Raw genomic sequence first — 16934 nt, forward strand, 5'->3', positions numbered from 1 at the left:
GTTGCCCTCTTATTTTGACTTCTCTTCCCCCCTCCCTTGTGTTCATCAGTAGTGAGTGGGAGTGGGGAGGGAAGGACTTATTTTTAATTCAAGAAGTTTACTCTACACCTACAAGGAACCTGGTACAGCCACCTGCTGCGTTCCTCTGTTCTCTTCCCAACAAACAGGGAAAGAAAGAGCATCTGTTTCTGTTTCGTGTCAGAGAAATTTCCGAGTTCCTACTGGATCTTGTTTTTGGCCCGTCCCTCACTAGACTTAAAAACGCGTATTAATGAGCAGTATCGTTTTGGATGCTTGTTTCTCAGTGGCTTGACTGGCACAGGTGACGGTGCTCTGATGAGGTGGGGGGGCCAGAGCCACAGGTTGAACCCGTGGAGCACCTTCAAGTACGGTCTTGTTTTAGGGGTTTATAAGTAGCCAGCCTTTGAGGGGGTGGGCATGGCCCCAGGAGTGAGGTGACATGTCCCTAGAAGCTGAGTTTTCAGGAAATTGTCGACTCTTAAAAGTTCAAGGTGGGTGCAGTTGAAAGTATATTCAGAAGTCTAGCCTGGATGTGAAATTGTGTCAGATGCATTTTTCAACATTCTTTTCTTGCCCCGGTGTTGGAAGGCGAGCTAAAGAACTGCAATCTGTGGTTGCCTTCCTCACTGAGTCAGGGGCCCCTGCCCAGATCGTCAGCAGTGTGTTTAAATCCTGCATTTGCCAATCACCTTGACCTTAGAAAAGGGTTTCTGCGTCCCCTTGGCCTTGCTGTGGGCCTCGAGAGACTTTATTCTGTTATGCCCCAAACATGTTTTTGGGAGGTTGTTTGGTCCTGCCAGTTCTGTCTGCACCGCTGGCCACAGTTCTCGTGTAGACTGTTTTTAGCCGAGGCTACATGAAGCCATTCCAGGGGAAGCTGTTGCCATAGCTACCTTGGTTATGTTCCCATTTTCTCCTTTCTTGTTCGCCTGTGGTTTCCCCGATTTTTAAGGTGACAGCTGATGTTCTGTTTTTCTGCCGAGCCGCAAGGAAAGGACTGGATTTTTGTTGTTTTTGTTGTTGTTTGGTTGCATGTGTTTGGAGGGGTGTGTGCATACATCTGTGTCTCCTATAAAACTACCTCAAAAGATAAAATATTTGGAGCGCTTGGGAAAAGCCAGATAATTTTGGCTTAGCAATTGAATTTGGTCCACTTTTAGCCTAATTTTGGATTAGTGGGGGAAAAAACTGGCTGAGCTCCATTTCACACTGCCCGAAACCTCCAGGAACAAGGACCCCTGCGACCTAGGCTGGCTCTGAACTTTGTTACAGGGCCCCCTTCCTTCCCCAGGAGCAGATGGCTGAGTCAGGCCCAGGTGGCTTTATCTCATCCTGCTCTAAAAATAGAGGGGTGGGGCCAGCAGGCGGAGCAGCCACACCTGGGGGCCATAGCAGTCCCACCCCACGTCTCTGTACCAGGCTGTACAGGGGACACATCACACGCCCCTGGTGCCCCAGGGGTGGGTTAAGTCTGCAGAGAGACTGGAGGCTGTCTGTGAAGAGACCAGAGCGCGACCCCCCCCCCCCCAGTCTTCCCCTCTGAAGGGACTTCTTTTTCACACTCTCCAAAGGATTCCATCTGCAGCATTTTCCAATGTTCTTATCTTCAAAGTATTCAGTAGATTTAAACGAAACAACAAGGCCCTACCCAGTCTATCAGTGTTCAGAACTGTTTGTCATTTGGGTTGTTGCCAGCTCTTTGGTGGCCGTAGGGCACTGATGACAATCTACCTGGGTAAGTGAGCCCTGTGGACACAACTAGATCACAACCTGTCATCATGGACTTTGTCTCCTAGTGTGTGGGCTCCCCCCTCCTCACTGTGCCTCTGCTCCCCAGATCAAGATGAATGCTATGCTGGAGACCCCTGAGCTCCCGGCCGTGTTTGACGGGGTGAAGTTGGCTGCAGTGGCTGCTGTGCTGTACGTGATTGTCCGGTGTTTGAATCTGAAGAGCCCCACAGCCCCGCCTGACCTCTACTTCCAGGACTCAGGGCTCTCGCGCTTTCTGCTCAAGTCCTGTCCTCTCCTGACCAAAGAGTGAGTAGATCTCATGTCTGCTGTATGCCCGCCTGCTGAGCTGTTTGGCTTGTGTAGTGTTCAAAGAAGAATCTTCTCACATTGTGACCTCCAGACCTCCATGTAAAATAGTGTCATGGCTGTGAAAATAGCTACAGTCTCCACAGAAGTGTGAGTCCTGGGGGGCAGGTGACAGAACCAGATCTTTGTTGTCTGGAGTCTTCATCCATAACAAGGACTTTCAGAAAACAGTAGTCACTTTAGGTAGATGCAGAAAACTTGGACAGCATTCTAGCCCTTTATCAAATGTGCTGGTGCCAGGTCTGGAACAGAGAAATTGTCTTGCCCCAAATAATTAAAAAGCAAAAAAGCACACAGAGTTGGGTATTCTCCATCTGTCTTGTTGAATAATGGACTGATATTAGCTACGGGAACCCACGTAAAGGGAATGCCTTTATTCTGAGTGAACTAGGTGTACCCTGCATAAGCCCCAACTCTATAATTTGGAGGTGGCAGGGGCGAACACTGCTTCTGAGAAAGGAAACCGTTGTTGTAAAGGGTGCATTTTATTTCACACAGACTGGTTACGTTTACCTGTTCATGTCTTCTGAATAACCACGTCCTTCTTTGGGGCTAAGGCCAAGCCTCACGCAAGAAGCATTCCGTGTTCTCCTGGGTCTGAGTTCCTTCCTCCTTTCTCTCCGTTGCAGCTTCACTCTTTGTGCCTCTTCAAGCATATGCCATTCTTCCAGGTGGGCCTTATCGGACGGAAGCTGCTTGGAGACCTGTCTTATTCACTCTGTGTGCCCTCAGCGCATGACCCACACTCCATAGAGTCGCTAATGCTAAGTGGGTCATAGTAGACGCTTTTCCCTGCATCCTGATATGACCCCCCACCACCTCTATTGGGGGTCGGTGACACTGGGTTGAATGACTCTCTTCTAAGAGCAGACAAATGGGTGATAGACATGTCTGAGAGTTTGGGTCTTGTTTCCTTGTTTGGCTGTCTACTTCAGTTTTACACATGTTAGCCAACGGAAGAACTGCCCCTGTGGGCTTTGGCTGTGTTGGATGTTTGTGTAGTGTTTCCTTGTCGTTGCAGCAGGGATGCGAAATGTTACCGAAAGTTACAGTCAAGCGGAGAGAGATGTAGAAGTCAATTGTGTTGCCCAGTTCATATGGAGCGCCATATACATACAATATAATGTCATCATATTGAATTTGGAACTGCCCCTGCTGAGGGGACTGTCACAGGGGCCCCGCACCAGGGCTTAGACAAGGATGGGATGTTCTTATTAGCAGTGTTTGCAGTGAGAAATCTCCTCCGTAAGGGGGTGCACAGAATCTGTATGCTTTTCAAATTGTCCGGCATGTTTCTTTAATACTTAATGTAGATAATTCACTAATCTGGACTGGCAGATGACACTCTCAGGTTGCATGGGGCCCAGCTAGACCCAGTTCCTAGACCATCTCATTTCTAAAGAGCTGTTGAAAACCCAAGGTATTAAAAGCCCTCTAAGTTGATACGCAGATGAGTGTAAATTTGGACCCAGCACTGGTTCCTGAGTGATTAGAGAAAGCCACGGAAAAGCTGCTTTGTCCAGGCTCCGGAAAAACATCACGGAAGGTGTGATTCCATACTAATCGTTCAAAGTCAAAAAGAAAAGCTGATTATGGCATTTTTTTACCTGTCTTCTTGTTTTCCTTTAAAAAGTAACCAAGAGACCTTAAGTCCAATGGTTTCTCTTTGTTTTTTTTCCCTCCCTAGCACACTTTCTCCATGAACCTATGGTACTAGCCCGGCGCCCTTTGACCTCTATTGAGACTTCCCCGCCCCCCGCCCCCCCACCTCCTGACATAGAAGTGCGTTTCTGGTCACAGTGTCCGTGGACCTCATCGCTCTGTCCACCCCTCCCAGCACTCCACCACCCCTGTCATTAACCAGTTGCCATCCTCCCTCCTGGTAAGACCCACACTAGAGAGGCACGGAGGGCAGCCTCAGTTACTTAGGTATGGTTTGAAGGTAGGTATGAAGGGACAAGTTCCCCAGAAACTGTTGCCTTCCAAGAGCTGTCCTTTTGATGATGGGACCAGCCCTCTCAGAGCACGTTGCAGCTTTACTTCTGAAGCTAAATTCCAAACACCCACGCTCTCTGACCTGAGTGTGACAAATGAGTAAAGGGCAACGGGATGCGCTTCTTCCCCTCCATCTTTTAACTAACCTCTTATTATTCATTTAGATGCTTATTTTAGGGAATACCTGTATCCTGCGTTCATGTAGCATATCACCAAGACGTTTGCACTTTGCTCTTTTGTCCACATTACTGCATGATACGTTTGTTGGGGGTTTCTCATAGGTGTTTTGCCTTTTAATCCTCTCAGCCACTTTGAGGTCGGATGCATTTTCCCTCTCATTTTAAGGCTGGGGAAACTGGGAGTAGCGGAGAAAGAAACTGAACCCAAGTTTGTGACTCCAGATTTGGTTCCCTTCTTATCCATGGAGAGGTGGACAGAGACTTTCTTGGGGTGCAGGTGATAGAAGTGAGGCAGGGGGCAGTCAGGGGCCAGCCCACGATGAGAATCTTTAGCAGGACTGGCCGCGGAATGGCCTTCCAATTCCCTGAGTGACTCTCTTTCTATTTTAATCCCTCTGTCGGAAGCCACTGTCCTCAGTGTTCATTCTCCGTGGTGATTTCTGTCACAGCCTCCCATCCATTTGAAGCTGAGGGCAGGAAATATGTCTGTTAGGAGTAAAAGTGCTTCTCCTGGGACTTTGAAGGTTTTTTTCCTAGAGGAAGCCTGTCTGCAGCCTTCACTAACAATTGTCTGGGCTAGAAAGATCAGTTAACAGATTTACAACAAGCGGATGGTGTTACTCAGTAACCCTGACCGAAAGCAGCCAGTTATTGTGACTTACGTGTAGAATCAGAACATTTCCTCTTGCTGTTCTGGAATAAAAATAAAAAAAGTTGATGAAAGGAGAACATTGAAACCAGGAGAGTAGGGATTTCCACCCCCCACCCCCCACCTTTGAGCGTTCAACTCAGTTTTTAAATGTGTTTTAAGGTAAAGATGCACTAGAAATGAATTTTTTAATGTGTGGAGGAAAACTCTGCTTAGATGGGATGATATGTTTCTTTCTTCACTTAGCAACAGATCAATATTTACCAAGTGATTCATTTTTTTGTTTTTCTTAAGTGTTTGCTTTTAGCGAATCAAGCAGACTAAAAGCTCAGTTCAGAATTATGAGAAAAATCTAGATGACAATGCAAATCCCCCCTTTTTTTTTCCTGAATAAAAAATGCAATGCGTATTTATTTTCTAGGAATGGAAAATACAGTGAAATACCAAAATCATCTATAATTCTACTCAGAGATACATACCGTTGCTACTCTGGTGATCGACCCTTTGGGGTTTTTTTCTTCTGCAGATGCTTTCCCCCACCAGATCAGGGGGATAGCGTCTGGTAACCTGCTTTACAGTTGGTAGGCTGTGGACATTTGTCCGTGCTGCTCCATATCTTCTAATGTCTGAATTTTAACAGCTTTTGAAATGTGTCAGCTATTCAAATGTCCTAGTGGCCGAGGCAGCAGTGGTGTAGAGAAAAAGCCTTGAATTGAAATTGGGACTAGGACACAAACATGTGTCTTCTGCTTCTAAACTGGCCGTGGAACCCTGGACCAAATGACAGCCCTCTGGTCTTAGTATCTTTCTGTGTAAAATTGACAGATGAACTGGCATCCTCTGAGGCTAGTACCACTGCGTGGTCACCAAGCATGGGACAAGTCCTCCTGGAGGGAGGACCCTGGGGAGGGGGCTCTGTGAGGTGAGAACAGGAACCCAAAGAGAAGGGTTTCCTTGAGTATCTGCCCTCTCCTAGCTACTCCCACCCTGGTGCTCTAGGACAGGCTGGCCCTGGCTCCCTTGGGCTTTTGTTTTTTTAAGGCCTTTTTTTTAGCTGTAATTTACATACAGTAAAATGCACAGACTTTCCTTATGCAGCTCAGGACCTACCACTCCCTGGGGCTTTACTGGAGTGTCCTGAGTTACCTCCTCGCCTCCTACCCACACATCTGTGAATCAGGCCAGCACCCAACGCACGCCACAGTGACCCCAACCTGCCTGTCCAGCCTCCCCTGCCATGGCATTCTTCCATTGCCAATGAAGTGCTGTCCCCCTGGGCTGGTGGCCCCTGGCTTCCCCCGAATCCCCTCCTTTCTCTCTCCACCAAAATGCCTCTTATCCTGTGAGAAAAACTTAGATAGCACCTATTCTGAGAAACTTCCCCTGACTTCTCCCCACTCCTCCTCCGTCAGAACAAGCCCCTCTTCCATCTTCCTACCCATGTGTTTCCCAGCATGCAGCGCCTAGGCCCATTTAGCACATTCCACCTTGTTTTATGGGAATTTCTGTATCTTCATCAGTAGAGTACATGGACCCCACATCCAGAACCACACGCTTGGCGAGACAGAACAGGATCCCTACCGGTTCCAAATCTTAAGTATCATGGCGTCTGTCTCTTGTTTGCCATAGACAGGCGTAGGTGGGGGATGTCCCCATTTTGGCAAATGCCATGTGTGCTTGGGCCAAAGAAACCACACTGTCCCCAGCTTATGCAGTCAGTGTTGCTCAGGGCACTCCAGGAAATCAGGTGTACCCGTAGCTCTTGACAGTTTTGTCCATTGTCACTGCCCTGTCTTAAGCTATATGCATAAAAGCAGTTTGCAACCCCAGCTGTACGCATAAAAGCAGTTTGCAGCCTCTGCCCATCCCTTGGGCCCAGCTGAAGTTTCCATCACCAAGTCCTGGTTAGAAAGCAAAGAACAGGCGGCAGGTGCCCCGTCTCCGGAAGCCTGCTATTAAAATTTAGATATTCCCTGTGGGAAGCCAGGCCTCTGCTTTTTCCCTCATTAGCAGGCCTGCCAGTGTGGGTCATGTGTAGCTACAGATGAAGGCACTTAGGAGATGCGTGATGGAGGGCTTAGCTAACACACAAGCCTGGAAACATAGCTGGGGTGTTTTCACTGAGACACATAAGAGTCCCTGCAGGGTCTGAAGAACAAAAACCGTGATCAAAACCACTGCCACATGTTTGTGGGTCCTTTCTTCCCAGAGACAAAAAGGTAGTAGCTTCCTTCTGCAACCAGCTGCCACCTGGATTAATAAGAGCGGGATGTTATTGTTCTCCGTGGGTTTGAGAGGTACCTGAAACTTGGGGGTGAGGGTCACACCCATTCCAACACCAAGCCAAAAATAATAGTTGGCTCTCCCAGGGCATGGTGCCTTCTCTGAGCATTTCCTCGTGAGAGAATGGCGGAAACGCCGTGACCTTTCCATAAGTCGTAATGGGTTCGTCTGTGGTTTTTCCCATGTCGCGCCTCACTCACTGGAGTACAACCGCCAAAACAATCCTGTTGCAATGTTGTTCTCCTCGTAATGAGTCCATATGTTTAGTTCCCTGCCAGGAGTCCCCCATTCGTTCTGGTTAATGAACAATTGAGGGTCTACTTCTTTGAGACGCCATTACTGGGAGGTTTTAAAGAAGGATCATTTTTTAAAACTGTTTCATTGTGGAAATGTTCTAGAGGCACTTTTTTTTTTTTTATGGTTTCTGCACAACTGTGCTCCCTGATGATTTCTGGTAAGGCAGACCAAACCTACTTTTGATTTTTCTCTCAAACCATACCAATTCCCTCTCTATTGCTGTCGTCTACATTTACTTCCCAGCAGTAACATTTATTTTCCTTTTATCTACCCCAAATAACAGCCAACTTCTATATATAAAGAGACTATATTTGTCATAGACGTGTAAGATACATTGTTTTTGTCCTACTGCACAAAGAACGTATTTAATCATTAGAAGTACTCTACAGAAAAGCACTAATTCAGGCCTCTGATATCGCAATATATGGAGTTACTTTCCAGGTCTAAACAGCACAGGACTTGTTCTATAGACTCCTCCTTCCCCGGCCATTTCCTCCCTTGCCTCCCTTCATAAGGCTGTGTATTTGCGATGGCAGTGCCAAAGGGGAAGTGAGGGTGAGGGGCTTGGCTGTGGACAGTTGATGTTTCCTCAGTCTTAAAGCATCATGCAGACGCAGCTCCACGCACTGCCTTCCCGTCCAAGCGCCGCCACCCCATGCCCCTGCTAGGCACACGTTTTGGAGCCAGCACAGCTTACTTATAGGAGTTAAAGTTGAGAAGGATTTCATTATCTTGGGCTTAAATTCCTCTTAATTCTCTTGCTCAGAGAGACATTCCAGATCAGATTTAGATCCTTTCCTCCTTGGCTGAACACTAAAGCTTTGTCCTTTTTATAGGATAAACTCCTAATTGCCAAAACTCTTAATTCCACTGGCCTGATTTTACCCACAGGAAGAACTGTGCAAAGACTTCCTTAGATGGTTGTGGGAAGCCATGAACAATTGATAAGTGGATCTGCGGTGCTCTGATGTACTGATACAGGCATCTGATCTTCAGAGCATATTTACCTGGCAACTTACATCGTGAGGGAGTTCTTTAAAAGATAAAAGCCTCACAATCGTCTTTATTGAGACTGAGGATCAATGGTTAACATCAATGAAGTCACATTTTCAGGTGATTTCATCTTAAAATTGCTTGTGTTTCACATGAAATGGCCCAAACCCAAACTGTCGAGGTGAAAAGGTTCAATGATTAACTCCGGGATGCTGTCCTGTGTAGCTAGACTGACCAAACATCCTCATTGCCCAGGACTGCTACATTCGCTGCAATGTGGGCATTTCCATGCTAAACCTGGGGCAGTCCCAGACAAACCGGGGTGCGTTGGTCACCTTCTCTATTACTCACTGTCTTCTGCCATCAGCTGATGAGGTTTTCGTTAGTGGATCTGCCCTCGGAGGTGGGTGTTTAGTTCACCAGTGGCCAGGTTTAAGTTAACCCTTGGATATTGCCTATCTGTTCCGTCTCTGCTCTAGCAGGTCACTTATCCAGGAGGCCATCAAGCCAGAAAGGAAAGTTCCACCATCTTTGAGCCTTCTTGTATTGAATCAAGATGACCAAGCTGAGCCTGGGGTGAAATTCATCCACTTTCTCTAACCTAGGCACAGATTGTAGCGTCTCGTTAACGACTCTGTGCCTTCATGCAGGAATGGCTGAAAAATCTAAAAGGTTCAGACTCTAAAATATTCAACACGCCCTTGATTTAGTTTAGATGCAAGGAGGCTCATCTCCCAGGGTCCATGCCTTCCTTAAAGCTATCAATTCCAGTTTCCAAAAATGTATGACCAACCCACTGCCCTGAGTATATTCTTCGGTGCTCTACTCTGTCTTCAAAGAAAGCAAAGGAAGCACATGCTACAGCTGATTCCATCACGCGATGTCCAACCTGGCACATCTGGATGGGCAATGGGTCCATGCGAGGCTTCCCCCATCACTGAGTTATCTTCTCCCAGACCAGGCTCCCGGGTACGTCCTGGTCCACCAGTGATCCTTTATTTGCAATTTTATTCAAGCTACTTCACTTAAACCGAATTTACTTGATAAGACTTTCCTGGGATCAGATCCACTTTTGTGGTCCTTGGCAATATATAGTTGGTCCAATATCCAGGAGCAGGAAATGGGCATCATTTTCTAGAAAGTCTGGAACGTCCAAGTGTAGCCAGCTTTGATCAGCTTCTTGTGTTCTGCTGATCTTGTCAATTCAGTGGTTACCAACTTTGATCTCAAACGGTTATTTTTCCCCACCTGCCCCTCAGCACGCCTGCCCTCACTCACTTTTTATACCACAGAACAGTATATGCTTTATTGGTAAGGCAGAATTCAGACCATAACTTGACTTTGAAAGTGTATCGGGGGGTGAATAAGTCTGATTTCCAAACTGTCGGGGCTGCGTCGCCACCCAGCAGTGTGGCAGGTTGAGAGGTGGCTGCAGCAGTTCGGGAAGGGGCCAACTGTGGAAGGTCAGTCCCCTTCTTCAGCCTGGAGAGCACCTTCCATGCACAAGACGTGTGTCGGGGGCTGGCTGGAGTACCAGACTCTACTAGCTGGTATAAGATTGACTCAAGGAAGTATCTCCCTGGGTTTGTAAGGAAATCCGCCTGTCCACAAAATTCTAGGAAGCGAAACTGTTACTGATATAGAAAGCTGTATAATCCTTGATGAATTGATTTTTTGGATGGGTGCCATCCGTGCTGCCACCCAAATGACTGTCTGCCAGGATCCTGTGTCACCGTGAGCCATGGAAATGAGTCAGCCCTATGGCAGCTGGTGAACCACCCTAAATCTCCTCCCATGTCACCTTCTAATTATAGAGTGAGGGCTCTAGGTCAGCGTGGGCACATGGCGTCAAGCCAGACAGCTTAGCTTCTGAGGGGGCCATTAAAAGAGTCTACAATCTGGAGCTTTTGGGAAACCTCCTCACCTGGAGGTCAGCGTCTCATCCAGAACCATCTGTGGCCTCCTAGGGAGGAACAGGTCCATGAGAAGCAGCAGGTGATGTACTTTTCCATCTTCCCACGAGGCACTAATGCCATTGCCACAGCCAACCTGACTTTCCAGTGACATGTAGCCCCAAATTCTCCTGCTGGCAAGACCCTGAACTGATGTTTTCAGCCAGATCACAAAAGCTTGAATAGTAATTCCTTATTAACATGAAGTGAGGAACTCTTACGTATGGCTTACAATTTGAAATCTGCCAAGCCATAATCATGTGGACTTTTCCTTCCTTGGTGCTTCATTAAAGAAGAGTCTTCTCAGTGAGTCAGTAAATATGTGAGTATATATAAGTCCGTCAATTAATATTCAGTAACCTGTTCTACCAGTCTGTTCATTGTCTGTGTACCACGCTCAGCCCCTCCTGCACACACACACACACACACACACACACACACACACATCCTCCCAATCATATTTCCACCTTCTCTGTTCATCCCTCACGGCCTCTTCGCATCCTAGCTCCTCCTGCATTCTCTGACTTTTACCCCTCGTAGTCCCTTTGGCTCCCCCCTAACAAAGGATGTAACCATACCTTTCTGTGTATGTATCTCTTCACCCTCCAACCATATCCTGAGAGGCTTAAGGACAGAGACTGGCTTCACTTCTGTGGATTCTCTCTGGCTGCTGCTGTGCACAAAGTCAGTGAACATTAATATTTGTAGATGGTTTTGATAGGAACCTGTGTGATAAAGGAGTCTGGAGAAAGAGTTGAGGTCTTGTATGGTTCTGAAAGATGAGTTGATTTGCACAGGTGGGTCCAAATGAGTGAAGGCACAGATGTCAGTATAAGCCAGTGAAATCAATCATTTAAGCAAGGGCTTCTGGGAGAAAACGGGCTTTGTTCTCCAGGCCAAAACATGTCACCCACACACATTTGTCGCTTTCTCCTATGGGCCTCCGCCAGCCTACCTGGGAGACAAGATGAGGGAGGCCTCAACTGATTTGGCACGTTTCCTCATTGTCACTGCTTTGCCCTGACCCTACAACCACTGTGTTTCTGTCCCCCCAGTTCCATGGCTCTTCATTTAATGAAACGTTGACCATCTGTCTCACAATTCCTGAACATCTCCTTAGTGTTCTTTGCATGGCCTTTGCACCTGCCACTCTCGGCCCTTCATTTTGTTTGCTAATGTGCTTCTGGCCCCATCACTGACCTGGTTTCCACATCTGCTTCCTGGCCAGCTCCTTGCCAGGTCCCTATGCCAGGATGTGGTGTGACAAGAGCTGTCTGATTGTATCAGAGAGCCCGAGGTCTCTGGGGGAGAAAGAGGAGGTCAGATCATGGGGAGTCTCAAGTTCCTAGAAAGGAAGAGTTTGGACTTGATCCTGGGAGCGCTAGTGGTGATAAGAAAGGGAAGAATGGGACATACTCCAGAGCTCTTTCAAGGTAGAATCAGTAGGTGTTGGTGGATAATGGAATGGCCTAGGACTGCGGAGGAAAGGGCTGAATCATAGGTAACGCCAAGGTTACCGAGAGTCGAGAGAAGAATAGAGTCATTGACAGAAATAGAGAAATCACATGGGAAGCTACTTTCTCTGGGAAAGTTGTGTAGTTTGGGGCGCTCTGTGTGATGGGCAGGTAAGCAGGTACAGATGTGACAGTAGAACTTAGGTGTGAGCATACAGCCAGATGTGCAGATTATAGGTCATCCGCGGGCAGAGCAGAGGAAGGCAGAGGAGCGAGAGAGACCTGAAGACTGATGGCTATGGCAGGTTAGAGTGGGAGGGAGAGTCAGCCATCAGCCAGAGACTGGCAGTAAGAAAGGCTAGGCGGGGAACCAGGAGCCTCAAGTGTCACGGAAGCCAGAGGAGGAAGAAATTGAAGGAGAAGGTGCCAGAAACCATGAAAAGTCAGGATGGATGAGGGCCGACCATCCGCCTTTGAGCTGGGCCAGAAAGAATCAGGGATTTTTGAAGATAAATTTTCAGTACTGTGTTTCCCCAAAAATAAGAACTAGCCGGACAATCAGCTCTAATGGGTCTTTTGGAGTAAAAAATAATATAAGACCCGGTATATTATATTATATTTATATTTATATTTATTATATTATACCCAGTCTTATAGTAAAATAAGACGAGGTCTTATATTGATTTTTGCTCCAAAAGACGCATTAGAGCTGATTGTCTGGCTAGGTCTTATTTTCGGGGAAACACGGTAGTAAGGTGAAACAAAGTCATCCCATAGAAGCCAAAGAAACAAGTGAGTAAACAAAAGCTGAGAAAGGAAGGAGAAAAAATAAGAAGCTAGAGGAGAAAGCCCAATTGGATGAAGGTTTTTCCCAAGACTGAGAAGGTAAGTGCAGAGCCCCGCCCAGAGGGAAACAAGCTCACCACGATCTAGAGCTCAGGCTGTGCTGGGAGACCAACCTGGGCCCAGATGCCAGCTCTGCCCCCTACTGGCCAGGTGACGTCACCTTGCTGAGTCTGTTTTCCTCATTTGTAAAATACGGATAATGGTACTTATTTCATAGGTTCTGTATGAAGATAAAAACAGACAGCGTGTGAGATGATTTATAGGATGCTTGGCATGTGTAAGACCTTTAAGTTGCTATTTTTTTTTTTTTTAAAGATTTTATTGGGGAAGGGGAACAGGATTTTATTGGGGAACAATATGTGCTTCCAGGACTTTCTTCCAAGTCAAGTTGTTGTCCTTTCAGTCTTAGTTGTGGAGGGCGCAGCTCAGTTCCAGGTCCAGTTGCCGTTGATAGTTGCAGGGGGCACAGCCCACCATCCCTTGCGGGCGTTGAACCGGCAACCTTGTGGTTGAGAGGATGCGCTCCAACCAACTAAGCCATCTGGGAGCTCAGCGGCAGCTCAGCTCAAGACCAACAAGCTTGTGGTTGAGAGCCTACTGGCCCATGTGGGAATCGAACCGGCAGCCTTCGGAGTTAGGAGCACGGAGCTCCAACCGCCTGAGCCACCGGGCCGGCCCAAGTTGCTATTATTGTAGCTATTTTTATATTGATATTATTAGCTAGATCAGTTGTATAAATGACAAGGTGCATATGATGTACACCCACTTCTTACAAGTCTGTCTGCTCATCAGTAAGACCTCAGTGGATAAATGGGTAAAGGACATGACCGGATAATTCCCACAAGAGGAAATACTAGTAATAAATACCAAATGAGGTTCACGGCCTTGAACTTTTAAATGAAGTATTGTTTGATGCTCAGAGGAAAATCTGGCAGTATTATCAGAATATATGAAATTCAATGGGATACAGTATTACTAGTCAAGATAGGCTAGTTTAAGCTGTGGTTAACTGATTACCCAGAAACCTCATCGTCTTGAAACCACAAACATTTCTGACTCAAAATACGTATTTACTTTAATCGGCCCAAGGGCTTTGCGGAGTGTAGTCCCACTAGGACCCCAGCTGATGGAGGTGTCATTTCAACACGTACTCTTGTGGTCACCGCCGAGGCAGGAAAAGGGATGAGACTTGCACATGGGCTTCTGGAGGCTGCTACCCAGAAGTGACACTTTGTTATTTTCCTTCCTGTTTCATTGGTTGAAGCAAGACTGACGGCCATGCCTAACTTGAGAAGTGCAGGCTTACCCTGTATCTAGATGGAGGAGAATAATGGCCACCACACACCACCCCCTCTGTCCGCACCATCCCGTTGCCTCTGCTTCAGTTCAGGGCGTCATCAGCTCCTGCTTGGATTCACGTCCTAGCTGCATCCCTATTCTCTACCTTTCCTAATTTATCTTGCGTGCCACCACGTCACCTTCTAAACCACAAATCTGAGGGGGCCATGCTGGGTTTGCGATGCGCTCTTGTTGTGTGGACAAGAATGGAGCTTTGTGACTTTTCACAGAATGAAGCTGTTGACTCTTTGAGGAAATAATTTTCTGTGTTCTCATGCCACAGGAGAGGGCTGCCATTTCAACAGGGCTAAACCACAGCCATCAACAGTGGCTTCTTTCAGCCCTTTTGGAACTGTGTTCCTCTTACTGAAAGGTCCAGGGCAGCTGCATCATTTCCTTCCTTTTACATTTCCTTCAAGGCTCACGGTGCTCAAGAAGCAGTGGCCAGTTTCCCCATAGTTCTCTCAGCAAGGTCATAGTAGAATCTGTGATCTTGTTTTCTCCTTCAGTGTCGCCCTTGCCGTCAGTAGGCTGCTGTGTCTAGCAGAGTAAATTTATAACAGTTATGCATATCAGCAGCATTCTCTACTTCTTTATACCTTGTATGTATTTTCTAAAAAGCAGGTAATACATTTATGTTAAAAGACTCCCCCAGGGGCGGCCGGTTAGCTCAGTTGTTTAGAACACGGTGCTCTTAACAGCAAGGTTGCTGGTTCAATCCCTGCCTGGGCCACTGTGAGCTGTGCCCTCCACAAATAGATTGAAACAACTACTTGACTTGGAGCTGCTGGGTCCTGGAAAAACACATTTAAAATATTTTTTTTTTAAGTTAAAAAAAAATTAAAAAGAGAAAATGGAGATTTCTACGTTAAAAAAAGAAGACTTGCCCAGCCCTCAGCCAGTTTGCTTTAACCAGTGTTTCCAGTTTCTTGATTATTTTTCCAGACGTATTTTATGCAAAAACAGCAATTACACACACACACACACACACACACACACACACACACACACAGTTATTGCACAAATCGTAGTATGCTGTAATATATACTCTTCTGTACCTTACATCTCTTTGTGAAATATCTCTGATTCTTCCATGTGAGTATAGGAAGAGTTTCCTGCATTTATGTCTTGGCTGCTTGGTGTTCCGTAGTGGACCATCATTTATTTGTTAAACCCGTTTCCTAGATGGAGGTTTCATTTATTTCTAATGTTTTGCTTTCATAATGCCGCAATAGATAATTTTGTGCTTATACCGTATGTACGTGTGTCAGTGTAGGATAAACTAGAAGTGGAATTGCTGGGTCAAACGGGGTGTGCATGGGAAATTCCATTAGCTGATGCCCGCAAGCTGTCCCCATAAGCACTGTGTCAGAGTGTTGGTTTCCTCGCAACCTTGTCCACATAAAGGGTTGATTGATATTTGCCAATCTGGTAGGTAAGAACTTTTTCCTCACTGTGGTTGTAATTTGTATGTCTCTTATGAAAGAGGCCCTGCATCTTTTTACATTTAATAACTGTTTTTATTTCCTTTTTGGTAGCCCCTGCCATTTCTCTGATGGCTATTGGTCATTTCCCTAATCATTTGAGAGAGCCCTTTATGTTCTAGGGAAATTAGCCCTTTGTGCTATGAGTTGCAAATATTTGTTCTCAATTTGTCATTTGTCTTTCGACTTTGCCCGTGGTAGTATTTGCCATGCAGAACTTTTTAAAAATGTTTGCATAGTCTAATGTTTCGATCGTTTCTTTTAGGGCTTCTGGGGTTTCTGTTTTCCTTAGAAAGGTCTTCTTCATTGTAAAATTATTAAAAAAACAATTCTAAACTTTCTTTTAGCACATGTATGGTTTCATTTTCTATTGAAATGATTGATCCCTCTAGAATTTACCCTGATGTGAAGTATGGCTTAATATTTTTCTAGGTGCTACCCTTTGCCTAGCATCTTTTATTGGGCAATCCATCTTTACCCCATTTATTGAAATGCCACCTTTTTCTCATACTAAGTTTCCTGGATGTACTTAGTCATATTTCAGTCTGTTCCTCTCTGTTGAGAATCCTGAATATCTATATCATTTGTAGCTTTTTAATATATTTTACTACAGGGGTGGTGCTACTACCCCCTCACTACTCTTTTTCATAATTTCCTTGGCTATTATATCTGCTTCATTTTTGTGTATGAACTTTATAATGCTTGTTTAAATCCAAATATAAACATCCTGTTATATTTGTTGTGTATCTATTAAGTTTATAGATAATTTAGGGAGAATTGACATGTTTGTGATGCTGAGTTTTTCACTGCAAATTCATTTCTTCCAGTCTCTTAAGTCCTAAAGAGCATTACAAATTTTTCTTCTTATCTCCCTCTCATGATTGTGAACTCCTTGGGGACAAGAATGGAGTCAACTTTTGAGTGTGAGTTATTGGTAATGATATCTATGCCAGGGGTGCCACAAAAATGTGTACAAGTGGACACTTTGGTCAGCGTTGCTCAAGCAGTAGTTTGCCATCATCAGAAGTGTCTGGACGCTGATGGGAACCACTTTGAGCACCTCTTGTAATTACAGAAGTCAAATGTGATTTGTATTCACCTTTTGTTATTGGTATATATTGAATATTACAATTTTAATAGTTTTCCTTTCTTAAAATGTGTATACATTTTTTTGGCTGTGTGTGTGTAAACAAAAGAAACATTTTTTTTTTTTGTTTTAAAGATTTTATTGGGGAAGGGGACCAGGACTTTATTGGGAAACAGTGCGTACTTCCAGGACTTTTTTCCAAGTCAAGTTGTTGTCCTTTCAATCTTAGTTGTGGAGGGTGCCGTTCAGCTTCAAGTTG

The 16934-nt window shown here is 45.7% G+C and overlaps 1 protein-coding gene across 4 annotated transcripts in view; it reads left to right on the top strand.

Annotated features, from left to right (window-relative positions):
* ABHD2 (abhydrolase domain containing 2, acylglycerol lipase) overlaps window positions 1-16934 on the top strand; it is a 67136-nt gene that overhangs the window by 16870 nt on the left and 33332 nt on the right. For all 4 annotated transcript variants that reach the window (XM_019726745.2, XM_074318128.1, XM_074318127.1 and 1 more), the window contains exon 3: window positions 1859-2058. In XM_019726745.2, coding sequence (XP_019582304.1) covers window positions 1865-2058 — 194 coding nt within the window. In that variant the 5' untranslated portion in view covers window positions 1859-1864. The remainder of the gene's footprint in view (window positions 1-1858; window positions 2059-16934) is intronic.

This window comes from Rhinolophus sinicus, linkage group LG13 (genome assembly GCF_036562045.2).
Source record: "Rhinolophus sinicus isolate RSC01 linkage group LG13, ASM3656204v1, whole genome shotgun sequence".
Classification (NCBI taxonomy): domain Eukaryota; kingdom Metazoa; phylum Chordata; class Mammalia; order Chiroptera; family Rhinolophidae; genus Rhinolophus; species Rhinolophus sinicus.